General features: G+C 37.4%; 1 protein-coding gene across 14 annotated transcripts in view; it reads left to right on the top strand.

Annotated features, from left to right (window-relative positions):
• Positions 1-15,615: 15,615 nt before the first annotated feature.
• LOC117491539 (receptor-type tyrosine-protein phosphatase beta) overlaps positions 15,616-21,620 on the top strand; it is a 37,815-nt gene continuing 31,810 nt past the window's right edge. For 11 of the 14 annotated variants that reach the window (XM_034141583.1, XM_034141573.1, XM_034141577.1 and 8 more), the window contains exon 1: positions 15,625-15,883. In XM_034141583.1, coding sequence (XP_033997474.1) covers positions 15,815-15,883 — 69 coding nt within the window. In that variant the 5' untranslated portion in view covers positions 15,625-15,814. Of the gene's footprint in view, positions 15,884-21,620 lie in introns of all 14 variants that reach the window. The other 3 variants (XR_004556777.1, XM_034141571.1, XM_034141584.1) reach the window with 3 other exon arrangements.

Here is a 21,620-nt window from a genome sequence, read left to right as displayed (position 1 = left end):
ACAGAGGGCCTCAGCATCTAACTTTGCGTGGGGCCTCAAGTTGGCCAGGGACGGCCCTGACTCACAAATACTGGGAAACACAAACACAATATATATATATATATTATACATTAGTGTGGCGCGGCACGGTTTCGCCGCTGCGAGGCTCCACAAGCAACATTTTGGGAAACATCCTTTTCATGCTGAGAGGAGGATTGATACATCTGTATAAACCATCAACAGCCGCCGTTTAGCTCAGCTTAGTGGAGGAAAAAAGCTAGCCTGGCTCTACCCTAAAGTAACAAAATCAACACCAAGAATCTGACACAGTGTTGTTTAATGTGGACAGAGACACGCTAGCCGTTCCCCACTGTTACTGGTCATTAAAGGTCACCTATTATGCAAAATCCCCTTTTTCATGTCTTTTATACATAAACATCTGTTCCCTCTGTGTAAAGAGATTCTGAATGTTTCAAGAAAAAAGATTCGCTCTGATCAGATTTTGGACACTTTATGATGTCATAACGATGTTTTGGCTTTTGTAACCATTAGCCGATAACCAACCAAGGTAACTGCCGCCCTGCACCTTATCACCTGAATCTCCTCCTAGAGCACCATTGTGGGTTTTTTAACCAAATATCTCGCAGAGAGCGTGGGGAGTGGCACCTTATTTTCTTCTAAAGTAACAGACCCAGAATCAACTCTTTTGAAACAGGGCTCAAACCAAAGTGTTACCAACAGGATAATAGGGGACCTTTAAATGAAGATAAGCTAAACTAAGCTAAACTAAGCTAAACTGAGCTAAACTAAGTTAAGCTGAGCTAAGCTAAGCTAAGCTGAGTTAAACTGTTGCTGGTGCTAGCTTTGTATTAATTATACAGACACAGGGGCAAATGTCTTTAAAACTGTCAAACAATTCCTCTGAACAAGACTATAGGTTGGAACATTGCTAATAAAAGCGGGGGGCTCTGCTTCTAGTGTCCGGGTGCTTTTCCTTAATCATATGACACCATTCAATTCACGAACAAATATTTTTTAGGTTCAGTTGAATAACTCTCTTTTTTTTCTTTATTATTCAGGCCATCTTATTGGAGACAGCTTTCCTCTCTATTTCCCTTTGTTGTTCACTATTGATGACCCACTTCAGAGTCCTCTTTCCTCCCTTTCTATATATCTCTCCCACACACCCTCGCCTTTCCCCGCTCAAATCAACTAAATAAACTCGTCATCTTTCCTTTCTTATCTTCTCCTCCTCGTCCCCTTTTTAAAATGACCTCACCTCCACACATGCGCCTTACACACACGTGAGCGGAAGGTCACTGTCACACAGTGCAAACGGTGAGTTTGAAAGCATCGTCTAACCTAATTAATGACTCAGGAAAAGAGGCTGATATCCGGCGGCCTTGAGCTGTCTGGTTTTCTAGAAGCTACAGTAAAACATCAGACTGTTACATCACTTTCCCATTTTCCCTCACTGAGCAACACATTGACACTGCTTTACTCTGAAGACATTTGACTATAATGTGCTGCTTGAATTGGTAAGTTTCATTCGGAGAGGGCCTGAAAAATGTCACTTTGTGGGGGACATGGGTAAATAAGATATAGTATATAATACTGTATAAAGGTATAACAGCAAAAAAATTACCAACATAGTTTTTTTATCCAAAATATGAAAGATAATAATATTAAAGGTGCAAGATAAATATAGCACCCTCCAATGTTGAACAAAAATGCAAAATGTATAATAAAAAAAGGGCGACTTCTTGTTGGTTTTACAGTACACTACGGATAAACCTTTTGGTTGTCTCCTCATGTTAAATATATGCACCAAATTCCATACATGTACAAACAAAAGCATGGGTCGTGTTCTAGGTGCCACCGTTGAGCCATTTGCCACTCCCATGGATGAGACCACATGTGTCAAACTCAAGGCCCGGGGGCCAAATCAGGCCCTTGGTGGATTTAATTTCGGCCCGCAGGATAATTTTTAATTACTATTAGATCTGGCCCGCCGGCATATTGCACGCACACCTTCACTCAATCCTGAGGGTTTCCTCAGCTCAGAGCCTGACCCCAAACATTGATGAACTTGCACCCGAGATGAGATGCCAAGTATCTGGCTTGAACTAGCATCACAGAGCAGCAAACTGAGTTCACATGGATGTTTCCTTCTGCACTTTCTTTCTTGCGACAACAGGGCATGTTTGTTTTCTTTGAGGGAAATTGTTTTTTTGAAGCTGTTGTTGGCCTGTGGAAAAATGTACTCATACTGTAAGAAATGAAGCTGCAGATAGAGCCATAAGAAATGAATGCAACTGATTATTTAATGTTTAATGTTGTTTTTATAGGCAATAATTTAAGCTTTGTTAGTTCCAGGTTTAATATGTGCAACACGTTAATTTCAAAATTTCCGATTTTTTTATTTTGGCCCACTGTGTATTTGAGTTTAACACCCCAGATTTTACAAATATTATCCCGGTATTGGACATTTGTGCTAGGTTTAATTCATTATTGGAGCAAAGTTAGGCTTAACAATAATTCCTGCAATTTCAATAGGGGCATTAAACCTGACTTTGGATGCCCGATCCCTTATAATGAAATAAAACTCTCAGTGCAAATCTGTGATGCGGTGGAGGAGCAGCATTGCTCTGATAACAAATGGAGGCATCTAGTGGTCCTGATGGCTCACTGCTGGTGTCTTTAGGAACGACTCGTAGCCAGTGGACTCTGTTGTATTACTGTATGCCTCTGGAGTGTTTAGCCAAGTGATATTTAGTGTTATCTGTTTGTAACAGGCTAATTGGACTTCAAGCTTCCCTGTCTGTCACTAAAGCGATGCCAATCTCAGATTTGACTGTGATTCGTGCACATCCAGGTGAAGATGGCAGCTTTTATTCTGCCTATCTGGAGCCACAAAACAGAGTCTAACACAGACAGGATAATCTTGCTCCACATTTGCATCGAGGGAATAAGGGAGCACTTCATCTGATGACCGCAGGCGGCTGCAGTCAGCCTGTTTCCTGTAGACACAGCCTGATACTGCCAAGCGTTACATCTGGGGGTTAGCAGAAGTCACTGGAAAGCTAAAATAAAAATTGAGATGTATTCAGTTACATATTCAAGCTAAAAACACAAATCAGTTATCAAAATGAAAGGGAAAAGGGCCGTTCGTTGTCACTAATGCAAAGGTTACACTATAAACTGCACAAATATGTGTCTATTAAAGATAAACGCATCAAGAACCCTTAAAGTCTAAATGTACACATAAAGATCAAGTTATTGATCTGCTTCTGTACTAAGACAGAGGAATTGCTGTGTACAGTTTTATAACATCGGAGACTACAACCCCTCATGTGTTTCTAAGGTTGGGGCTGGGCCTTATGACATCAGAGTTGTATGAGAGTCATTGAGGGTCAACCAAGCTGATGCTATTCATTGAATTATAAATGTAGAACCTAGCATTTTTTGAGGAAATCTCGGCCTCTGTCTAATTCAAGACCTCCAACTTCATGGAAGTGAAATACTAAAGTGCAGAAGTGCCCCTTTAATATACAACTGACAAGTAGCCTACCTCCTGATTGACTGATGAATGATCCCTGATGAGTAGCAGCGGCCGGTTAATTTGTTGGAATTACCTTATTGTGGACACAAATAATATGTCATTTATATCAAGACATCTGCTTTTCACTAACTTATCATTATCTACAAACGTAGTCCTTGATTCTTAGTTATTGAGTCATTTTGGCTAATCATTATTGGGCTCGGTTTTTCCGGATTCACCATTTCTTGATAACTGCACTGGACTTTGTGTACTTTGTGAAAACATTTCCCCCTTAAAGTTAATCAAATCATTTTGGGCCTTTCACGGAACATTTTCTTTTTTAGGTTTTGCACGTTCGACAGTTAGTAATCAAAAACACCTCCTTGCAGTTCCTGTGCTATTATTTAAAATACTTTGACACGTCTTTGTCGCCTGAGGACCGTGAACTTGACTGTGGTGGAAAAAAGTTACTTACACAACTTAGACAATTTTTATTTACATAGTAGACTTTAAAACTAGTAAAAGGTTGATTTCGTGTGTAATGAAATAAGTCGATTATTAACATGGTCAGGAGGGGACAGTTTCAAATGTTGGATGAGGACTCCTTGTTTACTCCAATGTTCAAATGTAAACAACAAGCTCTGACAGGGAAGATGTAAACACACATGTTCATGGGTCATTGCAGCAATTACGACCATTTGCTCTACATAAACAAACAAATGAGAGACAGTAATGCAGATGGAGAGATAGAGACATGAGTTACAGTGGGCATATGGGCTCTAATAGTTGCAGTGAGCATTTTTTCTACAATAATTAAAGCTTTCCTTAAATGTAAACCAAATTTAAAGGGAAACATCCCTTGCACGCCATTTGCTCTGACCTATGAGTGTGATCTATGCTTCTGTTTGTATACTTTGTAGTTCAAAAGAGGAGTATGTTTAGTTTGCGAGATTGAGAAGAAAGAGAGAGGGACATTTGTTGGTGGGGGAAGTACAGATGCATCAGAAAGAGGAAGGGTAAAGCTAAACAGACAATACAGCCTTGTCTGATTAACTCAAGTTCCCTTCATTGTGCCACCTATCACGTTACAAATGTGTGACTTTTAACTACATCTGAATTTCCACAATTCTTCTGTATAAAGCAATTATGTTTTAGTAGCCTATATTGAATTGAATGTTTATGTCAGTTTGAGCAATTGGGAGTAAGTTGGATCTTTAAACCACTGAATCTTGACTATTGACAAAAAAAACAATGTTTCAACTGTTTAGTACCTAGATAACTTACAATTCAACCGATCCATTTAGCGCTAGCCATTATAACTCTTCATCCGTTACTTTTAGCTCACTATTACTCTCCAGGAATTAGCCTGCATTTAGCCAACTATTCCAACCATGTATCTATTTCTTTAGGCTTTCTATTTCAACCTTTTATCATTTTCTTCTTGTTAGCAGTTTAAACTATTAGTGTACAGTGTAACAGTGAATCCATTCTTTTTAGCTATCTTTTCTAACATCTTTCTGAATATTGCTGTTTATGCATTACCTTTAGCTAACTGCTTAGAATGCTATGCTAGCTTTCCAACTTGTTTTTATATGCTCTCAATCCTCTTGTTTATATTTGTTTTATTAATGCTTTACAATTTTTCTACATATCCCATGACAACTGCATAAATACCCTGTGGGATAAAAGTTCATGGTTGAGAATCACTGCTGATAATATGATTAACTGTGTTAATGTCTTGGCTGTAATGTATATGTGTTGCTATATAGGTCTGAACTTCACATGCTTTTGGCCTGTATACAGTGAGTACAAAATAGAGCCCTGTTATTTAAACCATGAATAGGATTCTGCACACAGCAGTTCAGTTTCCACGGAAGCTGTCCCACAACTCCCCATAAAACTCCCAGTAACACAGTCTGTCCAAACGGGTCATGACCTCTTGATTAAAATACAACCAGAGTCCAGCTCCTTCCTTGATTATAACTTAAAGCCAGTCAGGGGTGAAAGTAAGGTTTTAGCTTATTAAGTTAGGTTTGGCAATAGTTGGCAATGCAGTGAATATATTAAGTTTACAAGGAAGAGAAGAAGGGAAATTCTTGATAGGCTCTTTGGCCTTCTCTCCTTCGATATAGTGCTGCCTCTACAAAACTGTTACTTACTGTCGTTGGGTGTTTTCCTTGGAACTCTGCAATAAAAACAATCTCAATTGGCAGTAGATTGTATGAGCAATCTTCAAAACACGCAAAATCTTTCTTTCATTATTCCAGGAAGTTTCAGGCACAGATAGCTGGGAATAAAGGTGGGGTTCACTTGGAGTTGAACCATTCTAAAACATCCGTAAAGAATTAGGCCCGAAAACATTTAATGACTCAAAAAGGAAAAGTAACTTTCAGATGCACTGAGTGATGCCTTGAATTGCCTTTTTCTCCTGTATGTACTGAAAAGGTTGTTGGGTCATCAAATGGTGATTTATGTGAAAGATATGGCCTCAGAGATTTGTATGTGCAAGCATTATGTCCTTTTAAATCCCAAACAACCAGCAATCACTTTTACTTAACATACACATTCTTTAACTGGAACATTTCTTTATCTCTCATAAACACCTCCAGTTTGTGGCTGACAGCCAATGTATATAACCATTTTGGCTTAATTAGGAAATTCCTCTATTGTCTTCATTATTTGGACTGGAGCTAGAAATATTACTCTGATAAAATGTGAAATCAAAACATTCAGGCAATCACAATGTAGACACCTTCAGCAGCAGTCATATTTTCTTTTCACTCCTTGCTTCTCTTATGTTTGTTCTTTGATTACACTGGGAGTTAACATGGTTTACAGTGTCACTGTGAGACCAAGCAGTAAGGCAACAGGACACAGGAGTTGTTTAAATAAACTGGGTTTTTTATTTACCCAAATATCCAAAGAAAACATTATAAACCAATAATCTCTAAAAATTAGGCCTATAAAAGAGTTCAACAGAAAATAAACATGACATTTTGACAGAACTCAACAAACTGACCTGCTACAATGACAACCAAGGAACCTATACAGTGGCTTGGCAAAACCAAGTTGAACCAAGTGGTAATTAAGATTAACAGAATACAAAAAGGGCACTGACAAAACCCAAATCCCCTCTTTGACATGGAAGCAGGTGGTTTGTCCCAATCTGTCCCAATTGGCTGCTTGCAATATTTATGAGTCCTCAGCGCTCAGCCACACCTTTTGCTGAACCAGGAAGTAACCTCCCCCAACGGCCACGGTAACTCAAAGAATATAAAGTAATTAATACAAACAAATACTTGTGTTAGCTGTGCTAACGTTTTGTAAATAAACTAAGTAATGTCAAATTACAAGCAAATAAGGAGTTTACCATCTAAATCAAATGTCTGGTAATAATAATTGCCATGTTTTGAGTGATTCTACAATTTAGGGTACATTCCATGTCCATTGATGTCCATTGATGATAATTATAATTATTCTAACTATTTTCTTCAAAAATATCATATTTTGCCTATTATTGGAAAGCATGTTATAATATCACACAAACATTATGTGCATCCTATGCTTTATTTAGCTTGAAATGTGTCATGATGTTCTTAAATTGTCAGTTTTTGCTATGTCCGTTTTTCAGTTGAGGGTGTCTTGGTTTCAAAATAATGAATAAAAACCATTAAAGTAAATAAAAAAAATGATTCATTCATTTCAAAAGTCTAAATACTAAAGAATAATAACATATTTTTAATTGATTTCATCGTTTAAATAATTTAAATATCTTAATATATGAATGTCCGCAAAAGTTCTGTCAACTATGTTACTAACAGAACTCCCTCCTTTAACTAAAAAATGGTTTGTCCCAATACCATGTCACCAGCATCACATGATGCCATGTTCCTCTTTGGCAGACATTTTGAACACACTGTGGTGATTGTCCTCTAACTTTTTACAATATGTTATGTATAATAGCACATTGTCAATGAGTATATGAATTGACCATCAACAATGTTACGTACATTGTTATGGTTTACAATTGTTTAATGATTTTAATTCAATTATATGTTCAAATGTGATGTTAACCTGTTCAAGAAAATGACATGTGATCATCCAGGCAAGGCCTACCATTGAAATGATGGGTCAAAATAGGGAAATTGTCAACTAGGTTACCTGTCAACTGAGTTACCCAGTACTGTAATAACTGTAGTAACTTAGTTGACAGGTAACCTAGTTGACAATTTGTATGACATGTCGACGTCATTACACATCATTATCAATGGAATTTTGCACTTCTGCCTTGAAATGAACATAGTGCTGATGGTTAATAATGTGTCCAGTCAACTATGTTATTTGCGTCAAATGTTTGACTTTCATTGTCAACTATGTTGCACCTCATTTTTTCAAATTTAAATATCTAAAATAGTGCTTCTGATATCCTTTATAGTATAATGTATATCTACACAGGTTGGAGTTTTACATGACATCTCTTAAAACTATCAAAATGACCTGTATGGTAGTTTTATAATACAAAATATCCCTAAACTTAATGACAGTGCTGAACATATCACATGAAAAAACAAAACTTTAATACAATTATTTTTTAAACTTTAAAATATCTTTGGATATATGGTAGAATAGACTCAAGAGTCAAGAGCCTTTCAAATTTGATTTTACTTGAAGTGCAGGACTTAATCAAATGATTGTAATGACATCAAGTTTGTCCGTAACATAGTTGACAAACTGAGTAGTGAAAACATCCTTTCCCTTAAAATAAAAAAATAAATAAAAATGTTTAAGCTTTGCAACTAGTGGATATGTTACACTGAGGAATATACTAACTTGAACCACTGATTGTTCTATTGAGAAAGAACACTTTCTTTGTACTGTTTTGTTGATGTGAAATGCACCCTAAATTATAGAATCAGTCTTTTACTGCATCTGAACTGAAGCAAAACTACTGAAGGTGAGGGTGCAGTGTAATTGTTTTACCCTGTTTGGCTGTGGTCATCACACTGTGACACCGTCACATACAATGTAGCTGGCTGTTCTATTTATAAATTATATGAAAACAAAATTTACATAAACAACAGGACCTTGTTTGTTGAAGTAAATGTGTATGATTTCCATAGTCTCTTTCAAAGTATTTCAACGTCACGTATGGGAGCTTTCACTCATTGTTTGTTTGCATTATGTGAGTTAATTGCACTTTTTCTTTTGTGTCTCTGTTTGCTTCACACATTTATTTACCAACTACAGTAAACATGCAAATGTTATAGCTTGATAGCTGTTTTACCACTGAACGCTAAAGGGATAGTACAACTGTTTGGTGAATACAGTAGGCCTACACCTATTTTCCTGCTTGCCAACCAGCTGTTGATTTGAGCTTTGTCAATCTTCTCAACCAACTCTAGGCAATAAAGCAAATTGGTATATTTCCCAAAATGTCAAACTTATAAAACTTTTAAAATAGATAACTAATCTTAGCTTACTCTTTAACCATGCTACAGTTTTGCTCCATAGCAATGTCAACCACTTTGGTCCAGATTGATGTGAGGTGCATTTTTAACAAGATATTTAAGGGTCAAATGTTAGCATGATATAGTATAATAGTGAAGGTGCAAAATGTAATAACCTACAAGCTTAAAATCAACATGTAAGCATTTACAAGGAACAAATAGTATTTAATTAATTGTATAAAGACTAAAGGCAGGTAATTCACCAATCCATGCACGAATAAGTGTTGTTTTATGTCTGTAATGCTAAATTAATTATTGGAACTGTATGGGAAGTAATGCAATTTCATGCATGTGCAATAGTTCAGAAATAAATCATTTAATAAATGACAATGACAAAAAACGAGCAGGAGAAAGAGAGGAAATAATTGAGGGGATGGATTTAACAGTGGATAAAATGCCACCAGGATGAGTGGAGTTCTCTGATGGGACTTTTACAAATGACACTCTCCAATATTTGGATTACAGTATTGACATTTTGTCAATGAGTACAGTGGGAGTATGTATCTGTGGAGCTTCATGTAGTGAAATTGAGAGCATACCACTTAAATATATTACTGAAATGTGAATCATAGATAACTAGTAAATGTTGTACATAAAGTTATTTCACAAAATCTTGCTAAACTAATTCTGCCTCTCCAGTGAAAGGAGGAAACGTTTATAAATGACATGTCTTGTCATCCAGTTTAACATACTGAATATGCTTTGTGGCTCAAAATGGAGACAAAATAAAAAGGGCAGTGGTGTAAAGGGAAGTTGTGAAGAACATTTTACAGCTACAATAGATATTGAAATAGCCTTGTGCACTTTTAAAGAACACCGGTGTTCTTTACGGTACAAACACACCCACTTCCACAACAAGGCCAGTATTTAACAGTTATCTTCTTGATGTTGACCATGCAAAAACAAAAGATATCAATTTGGAGACCTTCATCAGTACTTTTCCTTTTATGAAGTACACTTTATACCTATGTCTTTAGTTGTGTGTGAATTTTGAAGCTAGCCTTAGCGTTTGTGGTACTTAAATCAATACAGATTGCTAAATACACCCTATGGTACTTAATGGAAAAAAACATGTTTAACTTACATTTGAGTAGTCATGTGTTTACCGGAGGAATCACAACTGCTGCTGATTTCTCTCTATGGAGCCAAGATGGTGACAATAACAAATGAGAAGTGTCCAGAATCAAACTCTCAACTTCTATACTGTTTTAGGTACACACTACTTAGTTACGCACAGTGGACATCATATTGGCATACAGTAATTGTCAGTGTAAGAGCACTGCAGAAGAACTCACATTTAGACAGAATCAGACACAGTTGACATTGTAATCAGGGGGGCAAAAAGCAGAGGTGGGAAATAACTAAGTACATTTACTCAAGTACTGTGCTTAAGTACAATTTTGATATACTTGTACTTTAAATAAGTATTTCCATGTTATGCTACTTTGTGCTTCTACTAAATTGTGTACTTTTACACTTAAAAAATATTTTAGTTACACCTGGAGTAAAATTCACAAGCTACCCTGCAGCATACAAAGTAATAAAAATTAGCTGCACCTTTACCAGCTTTTATAACACTTTAAGTACTTTTGGTACATTAAGTATATTTAGATGCACTGTAAAATATTACCATGATTTCACAATATTTAGCTGTAATATTTTACAATAAATTACTGTTTTACCACTTTACAGTCTTTACCTGTAATGTTCACAATATAATACTGTAATTTTGAATTTCACAGGGAAATCAATGCAGGCACAGTTAATTACTGTGAATGTACAGGATAAATTATTACCAGGATTTCACAACATGTTACTGTATTATTTCATAGTAAAATACTGTATTCAAACCATCCTCTGTGATAACACAACAAATTAAGTGATTTTCTTGCTTTTATCGCTCTTGCTTGGCTTTAAATACTAATTTCTTTCTTTGGTACAGGTTTTACTTCAATTGAAAGGGGCACAGCTGCATGTGCTTTAAAATAAACGATGCAACATATAAATCTATGTAAATTGAAATTGTTGTCTTGGCTTATTGTTTTCAGGTGCTTCCTGGGCATTAATCCTGAGACGGGCTCGAAAGCCAAAAAGAGGCATGGCAATTTAAACCCCCATGTCAGCACATTCTTCAGAAAAATGGTTGACTTCGAGTGGATGTCTGTGTAGACATGTGTTACGTGCTGCCCTTCTTGTTTTATTTTCTGTCTCCCTACTGCGCAGGTGCACCTGAGGCCTGTACTACGAAGCCGGATTTTCGCTTAGCCGGCTGACTTCAGGGAAAACTCGGGCTTTCCGGTCCTACGACGCTGGTTCTCTTTTTAGCGGGCTAGATCTCCATGGTAACTTATGCTGAGCGGCTAACCTCCTTGGGAGGAGGTTAGGTTGCAGGCTAAGAGATCAACTCAGTGAAAGCACCGCCTGCTGACCAATCAGAGCTCCGTGTGCGGAGTTTAAAGCGATCAATTCATATTACAGGATAGAGGAAATACAGAAAAACTGCCGTTGCAGGAAAGACGGCCGGCAAAAATCAACTGACTGTGTGAACGTGAAAATGAATAGAATATCCCCTCCCATCTTCAGAGCAATCTGACTATTATAACATTAGCGTTAAGAAAGCTTACTTAAATATCTGCCACAACATAAGTAACCGGATCAGAGTAAGATTAAGTACAGTCCGCGGCACTGTGAGTGCAGACGTCGATGTGTCCCATTATCATTCATATCATATCACATCATAATGTATCATATATTTCCTTATTTGAGTCAGCTTCTTGAGCCGTATCTGGCCGTGCAACACTTACAGTGTCACATACTGTATGCAGAAGTATTATTTTAAGCAACACATTAAGTTGACGAAACACTCAGATCCACTCGTGTCTTCGACGGGGCAGTGATATCATAAACCTGTTAATGTACGCATTCAAACGCTTTTTCTTTTACCAGCTGTATTCACCTTGCAGGTGCAGCTATGTGGCTTTTATCCTGGATAAAGTGTTTAAGTCATGGATGTTTAAAGTTTAACTTCTTTATATTTGACTAATATTAAAGTTCACTTTTCATTCAGGAAGTATGACGCTGCGCTGTCAGTACGCTTGTCCATGTTTGAGATTGGTCAAATGCTCCAAATACCACCCCTTTCATGTGAACGCGCACCTAACTAGATAGGACACGGCTGGCTTGAGCGATCCACTTGATAACCAGCGTCGTAGTACAGTTTAGCGAGAGCGCGTATGTTTTGGATTGGGCCAACCGGCTAACTCAAACATATCCAGGTTAGGAAAATCCGGCTTCGTAGTACAGGCCTCTGGTCTGCCCCTGGCTCCGCCTCTGCCCAGGTGTTCCTAATTCCACTCAGCCGTGTATATATAAAGAGAAGCTGGAGGAGAAGGAGGTCTCGTCTATCCTAACGCCGGGAGACACTCTCCATACCTCTTTGCCATTTTGAGCTGTAGGCCATATTTTTGCAAATGTGTTTATGTTTAGCCTGGAGGACCTGGTAGTCCAGTTTTCGCGTCTTTATTTTGTTTCCCATATGGTTTATAATTGATTTCTGGTTAGGGGGGGGAGCTCTGGGTCCTACGGTCCGTGGTGTGGCTGGCTCGGGTTCCCTCCTTCTGTTTGTTCCATTTGGCCAGTCCTCCAGACCTCTTTTTGTTTCCCGTTTTGCTTGTGTGAGCAAACGGCTGATTATCAATAAATGCTCGTTACCAAGTACTGGTTTTTGCATGTATTCTTTCATGTTGCGGGTCTCAGCACGAGCCACTACCGCAGAGGAGAGGTTGGGGCCGTAACAACATGTCCAAGACACTGTGAAATGTACTTTGCACTTCAATGGAGTAATAAAAAGTTAAAATGGGCATTTTCTTTTTCTTTGTTTTTCTTTGTTGATTGAGCTGATTGAATTGTGTAGTTATGGTAAAATCCCAGTTAACTAGTCAAATTTCGTATTATTTACATTTTTATATTTACAGTAAATTACTGGCTACTGTGTTGCATTACTTCTACAGTAAAAGTGTGAAAATACAGGTAATTACTGTAATTTATGTACAGCAAGGTACCATAATACCACAGCTCTGTACTGCTATATCACAGTAATTCCATGGGCATGGCAACTGTAAAGTCACAGTATGTAGTTGTACTTTTATTCTAATTTACTGTAAAATATCTACAGAAAATTGCTGTGAAATATTTACAGTAAATTACTGTGAAATATTTACAGTAAATTACTGTGTAATCCATGCAACTAGTAGCCAGTAATTTACTGTAGTTTTACAGTCAACATTTTTACAGTGTGCTAATACTTATTGATAACATCTTGATTGCAGGACTTTTACTTGTAACAGAGTATTCCTACACTCTGGTACTTTTACTCAAGTACAAGATCTGAGTACTTCTTCCACCTCCATGTTGTTGCATTATAATTCACATGCAGATGACATAACATTCCTAACATTTCTGCATACTGAGGATATGGCAGGACACAAACATTTGACAAACACGGAAAAAACATATGCTGTATACAGTATGGTAAAGACAGCACAGACAAACATGCTGCGAGAATCCCTAGGGCTTACATCATTTCTTGGGAATGGTATAGGTCACGATGACCAGTTCATATCATCTCCATCTCCATTTGCCATCATCAGCAGGCCTCTTGCAGCATCCGTTATGAAACTGCCTGTCACAAAGCAGTGGCAGCTTCGGCATCAAGTGTACTATTTAAAGGTCAAATCCCCCACTCTGCACAGCACATCTTTAGCGTTGCAAAACAAGTATTTAACCTGTTAAGGCTGAGCCTGTTTTTCAGGTTACAGGCTCGAAAATGACATTCCCAGAACAAATGATTGATAAAATATGGCTTGATTCACGGTTCACGTTTTAGTTGTACAGTAAGACCTTCTTGTAAACACAATACAACACCAATTTGGGGTTCAATTTCCAAGGACACAACATGTGAACAGGAGCACCTGTTTCCACTGTTAGCAGGCCATTAAATGGGGCCTTTCTTAGGAGCAAGTTTGCTCCATCTGAAACACCAGAGTGGGAATGAACTGATATGGGCCATTTAATGGACTGATATCATTTGAAGTGGGTAGCTGAAAGCTGATACAGGTAGAGCTGGTTGGCTTCTAATCACAAGGTTGGTGGTTTGATTCCCAGGTCCTCCATACAGTATTTATTTTCCAATTCATGTGTAATGGTGAATCAGAAATACTTAAATAATAATAATTGGTTTTCTGAACCATGATTGAAGATTTAAAGCTTTGAACATGATTTAAACACTGGAGATGAAGGAAACATAATAATAACAGTCCTATACTTTTAATTACTTACGTATACTCGATCAGAGTTTTGTTTTTCAGATATTAATGTTTAGTCATATTTCTTTAAATGTATACTTTTTTATCTACATAGTGTGTCACAAGGTGGATTGTCTGCTGTTTTTACATGACTAGCCATGCACAAGAGCTGTCTGTTTCCTGAACAACGCTCTGTTACAAAACTGATAAAAAACGCTCTATAAATAAACTTTGCATGACTAGCCTGTATTATGCACACTTCCATATTAAATAGAGGAAGTTTAGAAACATGACACTACAGGTTAAAATTCACCCTTCTAAAACACTGGACTACACAAGATATAGCAATTACAGATGAGCAACTAAATTAAAGTATAGTTGTGAAAGACTTGTCATCTAAGGCTGCTGTTCTTATTAACTGCTAAATATAAAGGCTTTGTAAACAAGTGTTATCACTTATAATTTCTGATTAAACGTCGACAGTTTCCTGAAAGTTCATTTACTTTAATTGTAAAAGTAAAAAAGAGTGTTGGGGAAGTAACTTTAAAACTGTGATCAATTACTCATTGCGTATTATTCTTTTGAAGAGTAATTACATTTATTTTAGCAAAACTAAGTAGTAGTTTGGATAGTAGCTTACCAGTGGATAAAGTTAGCTAACCAATTACGAACATAAACGGCAACTTTTAAGATGCAGTCAGACACATTTCAAATTTCAGAAAGTTTATCAAGCAAAAATGCAAAACTTGCTCTGGTTGCCGGTTGTTTTATCATTTTAAATGTAATATATTTGGGGTTTAGATTGTTAATAACTCCCATTAGACACCACCTTGTGTTCTTGAAATTTGTGACAATCATCTCCTTTTATTTAAACATTTGATAAACAAATAACAATTTTCCTAACGTTCAAATAACTGGTTTGTTATGCTCAGCGAATATCCCCCTATAGATTTACAGATGTTTATCTTGATTGTGAATGGCAAAGCTCGAGGTCTGTTTACCATGCTCCAAAGCCCATGATGCCCCTGCTTATGTAAAGTCAGTGGCCACACTTGTTTGTAACTAAAGAAAGTTTCCAAAAAAACATTTGTCTTGGCAGCTCTGCTTTGTGTGGCATTAATAAAGGGAACCCTCGGATGCATTCCTCCACCCTGCCTGGCCAAAAATGGCAAGAATGCGGGGTGACTCTTTCTCATCTCTGCATGACCGGGCAGCCCTTCAGCTCGGGCTGTGGGATCTGTGACACATCGGCGGAGATACAGTGGCACACTTCACCAAAACTTCCCGGAGTGACGCGCACTGGCCGCCGCTCCTCCCCGTTAACAGCGAGAAGAGAAAGTTCCTTCTTCTGACTTTTAATTCTCCTGATGTTGCGATAGTTTGACGGAGAGAGTTTTTTCAAGCGATACAGACAGTTTGGACATGAAAGCCCTAAACTTCTAGAAAAGTTTCTTGAAAGTTTTTCCCCCCAAAGCTGCGGCATCATGAAGCCATTGCTGCGCTCCTCCAGCGACTTTCTTTGGATTCTGTTTTTCTTCTGCGCTCTCCCCAAGGTAAGAAGAAGGCTTTCATTCATTTACATTTTGCTCAGAATTGAACCAGGTGGTGTTGTTTTGTTCTTGACAACGGGGAGCTTTGTTTGCATGATGAAGGTCAGTTTTTATCACACAGGTGAGACTGCACCTGTTGCGCAGGTAGCTGCTGTGCTGTGAGGAGATTTAATTCTCTAGTCATCAGTTCGTGGAAACAAAAGTTCAGGAATAATAAAACAATTTCTTCTTAAGAAGCATATGTCATGGCTTACTATAAGGAGAAGAATGGTCCTTTGAGAGTTTTAATTGGATTCAAATGTATGTCAGCAAGTAATTCATATCGACCTTCACATGGAGAGTTTTAACAATGGAGTGGTTATTTATTAGAAGGACCAAAGAGCATTATTAAGTCTTACAATGTTGGATACTTGTGGAAATATATGCATTTTTCAGCGCTATTTTGTCAGGATTAAGTTGAGCACTCTAATGAGATGCTTTGAATTGGGAGTCTTTGTTTTGGTCAGTTATTTATTCAGGATTGCACATGTCAGCACATTTGAACAAAGCTTACATAACAGTACGTTTGAGGCATTAAGCAGACCCACCTGTCCTTGTCCCACTGGTCTTTCTGGAGAGAGAGAGAGGGAGAGAAAGGGTGAGAGAGTTTGAGAATGGCATGTGAGGATGTGTGCGGCCAACACAAAGGGGTCAGGAATGGAATGAGGTGCAGCTCATTGTCCATGTCACTCCTGCATCTCACACTAACTCACCAGTTAATTAATAGGTACTACTGTACATTGTGATGGAGTCCACTACAAACAGAAAGGTGTGCCATCTCAATTTGAAAACTGAATTTGGCTTCATGAATATTTGAATAATTACAAGATCTGTTACATTTAGAAAAGTTCATATACAAGGTCATTCTAATAATTTGTGGTTAGGCCTAGTGCTTTCATGTCATTTCATACCACAAATGAGTAAAACGTACAATATTAGCCTAAAAAATGATGTGGAGTTGAAGTATACCGTAACCTCAAATTGAAATACTCAAGTAAAGTACAAGTATGTCAAATGTTGTTACTTTCCACCTCTAACTTTCACTTTACCACTATCAATCCTATTGCAGTCAATATCCCCTAAATAACATCAGTATTGACACCACCATCAATTTGGGGTGTAGCATGGTGCAAGCTCTTTTAAAAATATTCAAGAAAGATTTTCTAGAGCATTACCAATTTTTACTTTCCTCACTAGAAAAAAGACCAAAGCACTTTTTGCTGAAGAAATACTTAGAGCCTATGCAGTCTGCCTGTCCTCTCTCTAAAGAGGAAGTGGTGCTACAGGTTTACACCGCAACACCTCTAAATGAGGAGGTTAGGGTGGATATATGCATAAAATGCTAAATGTGTGACTTGCACACCAGCATAGACCATGCTTCGAGGTTACTATTTTTACCAATGTTCATGGCTTCCCTTAACGATGTTCAACACATTTGCCACACCCTAACACAACTTCACTATGAGGGCTTCATATAAGAAAGCAATTGGCGCTGACAATCCACCTATTTACCTTTCACTGCTGTTGATGTACTAGTTATAGCTTTTAATGTCTTTACATTATTCAATGAAGCTTATTCATTTCTATACAAACTGTGAGGTTGACTTTCAGAAAAAGATTATATCTAAATACACACATACATTTTATAACTTATGCCCGTATAATTAAGAAATGAAATCAATGAAATCTAACTCTCAGTTACATACAATGTTATTATCTATTTGTCATTGCATTAAAACTGACACCGTTAATATTTAGTTCCCTTTCAGTAGGGATTTAAATTTGAGTATGATCCTATTCAAAGTATTGAAACAGTTCTTGTTTATCAAGCAAAAGAGAAGTTTAAGTTCCCGAAAAAACTAGTAAGGATCCCTGTATCAAAACAAAAAATGTGTTATTGTTTCCTAAATGTAGTTATTTACTGTTTTACAGTGAAAGCCTAAATAATTGTTTATGTTTAAATGAGGAAGTAAAGATGCAATGGGATGTGGACTTAATCAACTTCTATGAAAAGTACACGCGCTAAGCAGAAATGAACAAAGGCTACACGGGTACACATGCAAATGTGAACTTTCCACTTCCACAAGATGGCTTTAACTGTGTGCTTTAGCAATCAAGAACATTTCTACTGTGTCTTATAACTACCCATTTTTTAGGGATTGCTAATAAATATTAGAAGAAGAATCCGTAAAACATCACAAGTCAAAGTTGGGCTCAGAAGTAATTTAGTTTAGACATACGGAAGTCAGGACTTTCTTGTTTAGAAACAAATCCTGCTGCTATTCCAACATCTAGTCTTATGATGAAATTAAAGATTACATGCCTGATCATATCACAGCTTTTGGACACTTAAAATCAGCCCTCAAGGATAATATATATAATTGTGGTCAGTTAGCTTCTAGTTACACAGGAAAAACAAATTTAACATTTAAACAGAGAGGCATTATGAGATAGCATCTTTCAGTTGTTGAGGATGATGGCCACTAAGAGTAACACAAAACCTAAGGTTCCGTGGGACAAAAACATATTGTTTTCTTTTATTTTTCTTTGTCAATTTCGCCCTTTCCTGCTACTTTTCACTGCCCTGCTATTTTCCATTCACTTCTTCATAGTTCTTTACATTTTTCCGAGGGTTCGTGAGCACTTACAGAAATTAGGAAGTGACTGTTGTGGTGGGGCGTTGTACCTTTGTGCCCATCTACGGTCATGGAAACTAGTCATTGAGGACGAGTTGCAGATCATGACTTAATTACTAAATATATACGTAATAGCTAAGCCATTTAGAGACAACAGCATATTTTTGCTTTAAAAAACGGTATAATGCATTTTGGTCATCATACAGGTCATTATATAATCTTGAAAATGCATCAGATGTGACATTTGGTTTGGAGACATAGTGGCTTAAAGAACAAAGGAAGTTATTGTAGAAAAAAGGGAAATACTTTGTTTCCCTGAAAGGACATTTTTGCATGCTGACATTTTCCACACTGAACAAGCTACTATTAATAATCCCCTTTTCCCTACTGTACGTCACAATCGCCACGTTATCTACCTGTTTAAAGTTAATATTTCTGGTCAAGTGTTCTGTTTTATTTACTTTGTATCTAGGTTTAAATTTCAGTTCCCCTTAAAAATAGAATTTTAGACTTTTACCTTATAAGTAAATGTTGGACTTTGATACTTGTCAACACCGTGATGACTGTCAGTTGTTTCTCATTATGCCAACTCTGTTCACCATGTCCAGATGTATACATGATGCTGAGACAAAAACAATTGTTTCTAGGTCCCAGCATCTATAATTTAACTTTAAAACACAACAATGTGTCTTTGGGTCCAAATAAGTCAGCATGCATCACATGTATTACTTTCCTGAAATGTGAAATAGTCTGAATTGTTTTCTTTCACAGTGGTGTTGTACAGTAGAATTTCAATCACTTGTTCAATTCCCCATTGATCACAGGAGTTTTCACTCAGTTGTAATTAGGAAAAGATATTATGGAATAACAGGAGGTCCTCAAGATCTCTGAAGAAAACGACAAACTTTTATTTATTGTACAAGGTAACATTTTTTAAAACCCCTGGGCAGAAGGACTAAGGGTATAGTGCCTACATTTTAATGCATATTATATGTATTGAAACTTAAATTCAGGATGTTAATTGTGTGTCAACATCACCATTTTTTCTAGTACGTTTAAATTAGTTACTGGTTGAAGTAATTTGTCAGATATATAACCACATATTAAATACTATTCAGTATTGTATTCTATATGAATGCAATGTCTCAATGGGAATCATCAAAGTTAGATATACAAGTGTTTTTTCACTAAATGAAAAAATATATATACAATAAACAAAATGTGTACTTAAATACACCAATCCTTTCAGTAGTAAAAATCTGTTTGATATACAAATATGCTAAAAATGTACTGTTTGTTGGCATAGTCTAAAGACATTGCGTGCAAAGTCAAAGCTTGACACATTAGTGATCCAGGAAAGGTAATAAACTTTGCATGATTATGGAACCTTTCTCTGTTCCAATGCACTGCATTGTTATACTGCAGTGTTTCTCCCTCTTTCTCTGTCTGTGGACTCCTGACAGCATGCAGAAGTGAGAGAACAGTGATGTTACTATCAGTCCAGACATCTTGGAACAAGGAAATGTGACGTTCTCTAACACTTACAAGAACTGGCCCGTCTGTGGCTTTGGACTGTGAAACACTTTCTTTCTGGCTAGCTGCTATTCTAATGCCTTACACTACTATAAAATGTGAGTGACGTGTGATTACTTCATTACTTCAAGTATCTTTATCCAAAATGTATTTTACTCAATGAAGCTTTGAAGAAAACTTGCATCCAATTATTGATCTAAAGTGCAAAAGTCACAAGTCAAGTCCTCCTTTGTGGAATGCTGCACACCCCGCCCACTCCCATCCCTCCTCTGACTGTATCAAGACAGTCCAGTTTTAAATTAACATCCCCAAGCATGCTGCCATCATCAACCAAGGTTTCGACTGGAAGCTCAGCATGTACAAAATGAATTACAAAGAGTCACAGTTCCCCAGTCCATGTAAATGAGACACAGGCTCTACTCTCGGCCTCAAAGGCCTTATTGTCAGCAGATAGCTATCTTTCTACCAGAAGCCTCCGAGCAAGGCTGCAGTGGGGATAGAAAAGTACAATTTCTTCTTGTTCCACTTGTCTTTCAATGTATTGAACAGATGGAGTGCTGGAGATGTTCAAGTAAGATTTGTAATGCCCCATTAGTACAAAGTGAACAAATAACAAGCTGTCTGTGGCAGCTGTATAAATGTCTGGTTCTAAAAAACAAGTTTGACTTAGCTAAGCTCTAGGAATGACAATGTAGAGGTGTTTAGTTTACATGTATGGATTAGGGATGTCCTAGAGATCTGCAGATACTGAGTCTCAAGTGTGTGTGTGTGTGTGTGTGTGTGTGTGTGTGTGTGTGTGTGTGTGTATGTGTGTATGTGTGTGTGTGTGTGTGTGTGTGTGTGTGTGTGTGTGTGTGTGTGTGTGTGTGTGTGTGTGTGTGTGTGTAGCGGGGAAAGGGAAACGCTGCTGTTACTAAAACCTGTGTTATAGCAGATAAGGATCTGACTATTACTGTTAACTTACTAAAGGGACTTTTTTACTTTGGGTTCAATCAACAGTACACCTCAGTGGCAATGGCATTCTGTTGGTTTAGCAGTTGGTTCAGACTTAGAAATCTTAACTGTTGGATGCATTATCATGACATTTTATACAGATGTTCATGGTTCCCAGAGGTTGCAACCTAATTAATTTAGATTTTCCCTGACTGTTTTCTGTAGTGCCAAAAGGTGGTTGACATTTTTACTTTTTTTGTTAAATTCCTCAAAAACGATTGGATGGATCGCCAAGACATTTGACACAGCTAGTCGTTCCTGTTTCCGAATGAACCAGATCATGTTCTCCAGGGTCACATGGCGTAGGTTCCTATCCCAGCATACATTGTTCTTTAAAGCCTACATCCAAAAAGGGAAAATACATATATAGCCACAGTTTCTTTGATAATTTAAAGGTGGTAATTACACCCTTTAATAAAGCAGAAAGCCAGTCTAATACAAATCCCACAGAATGATTTATCTCCTCTTTCATCCTCACAGAGCACACATCACACCCCACGCTCCACACTCCACTTTAACACATTTCAAACAACACACTG

The sequence above is a fragment of the Trematomus bernacchii genome, unplaced genomic scaffold (assembly GCF_902827165.1).
Source record: "Trematomus bernacchii unplaced genomic scaffold, fTreBer1.1, whole genome shotgun sequence".
Lineage (NCBI taxonomy): Eukaryota > Metazoa > Chordata > Actinopteri > Perciformes > Nototheniidae > Trematomus > Trematomus bernacchii.
The sequence above is the reverse complement of the archived record's forward strand: the minus strand, read 5'-3'. Positions and strand labels throughout refer to the sequence as shown.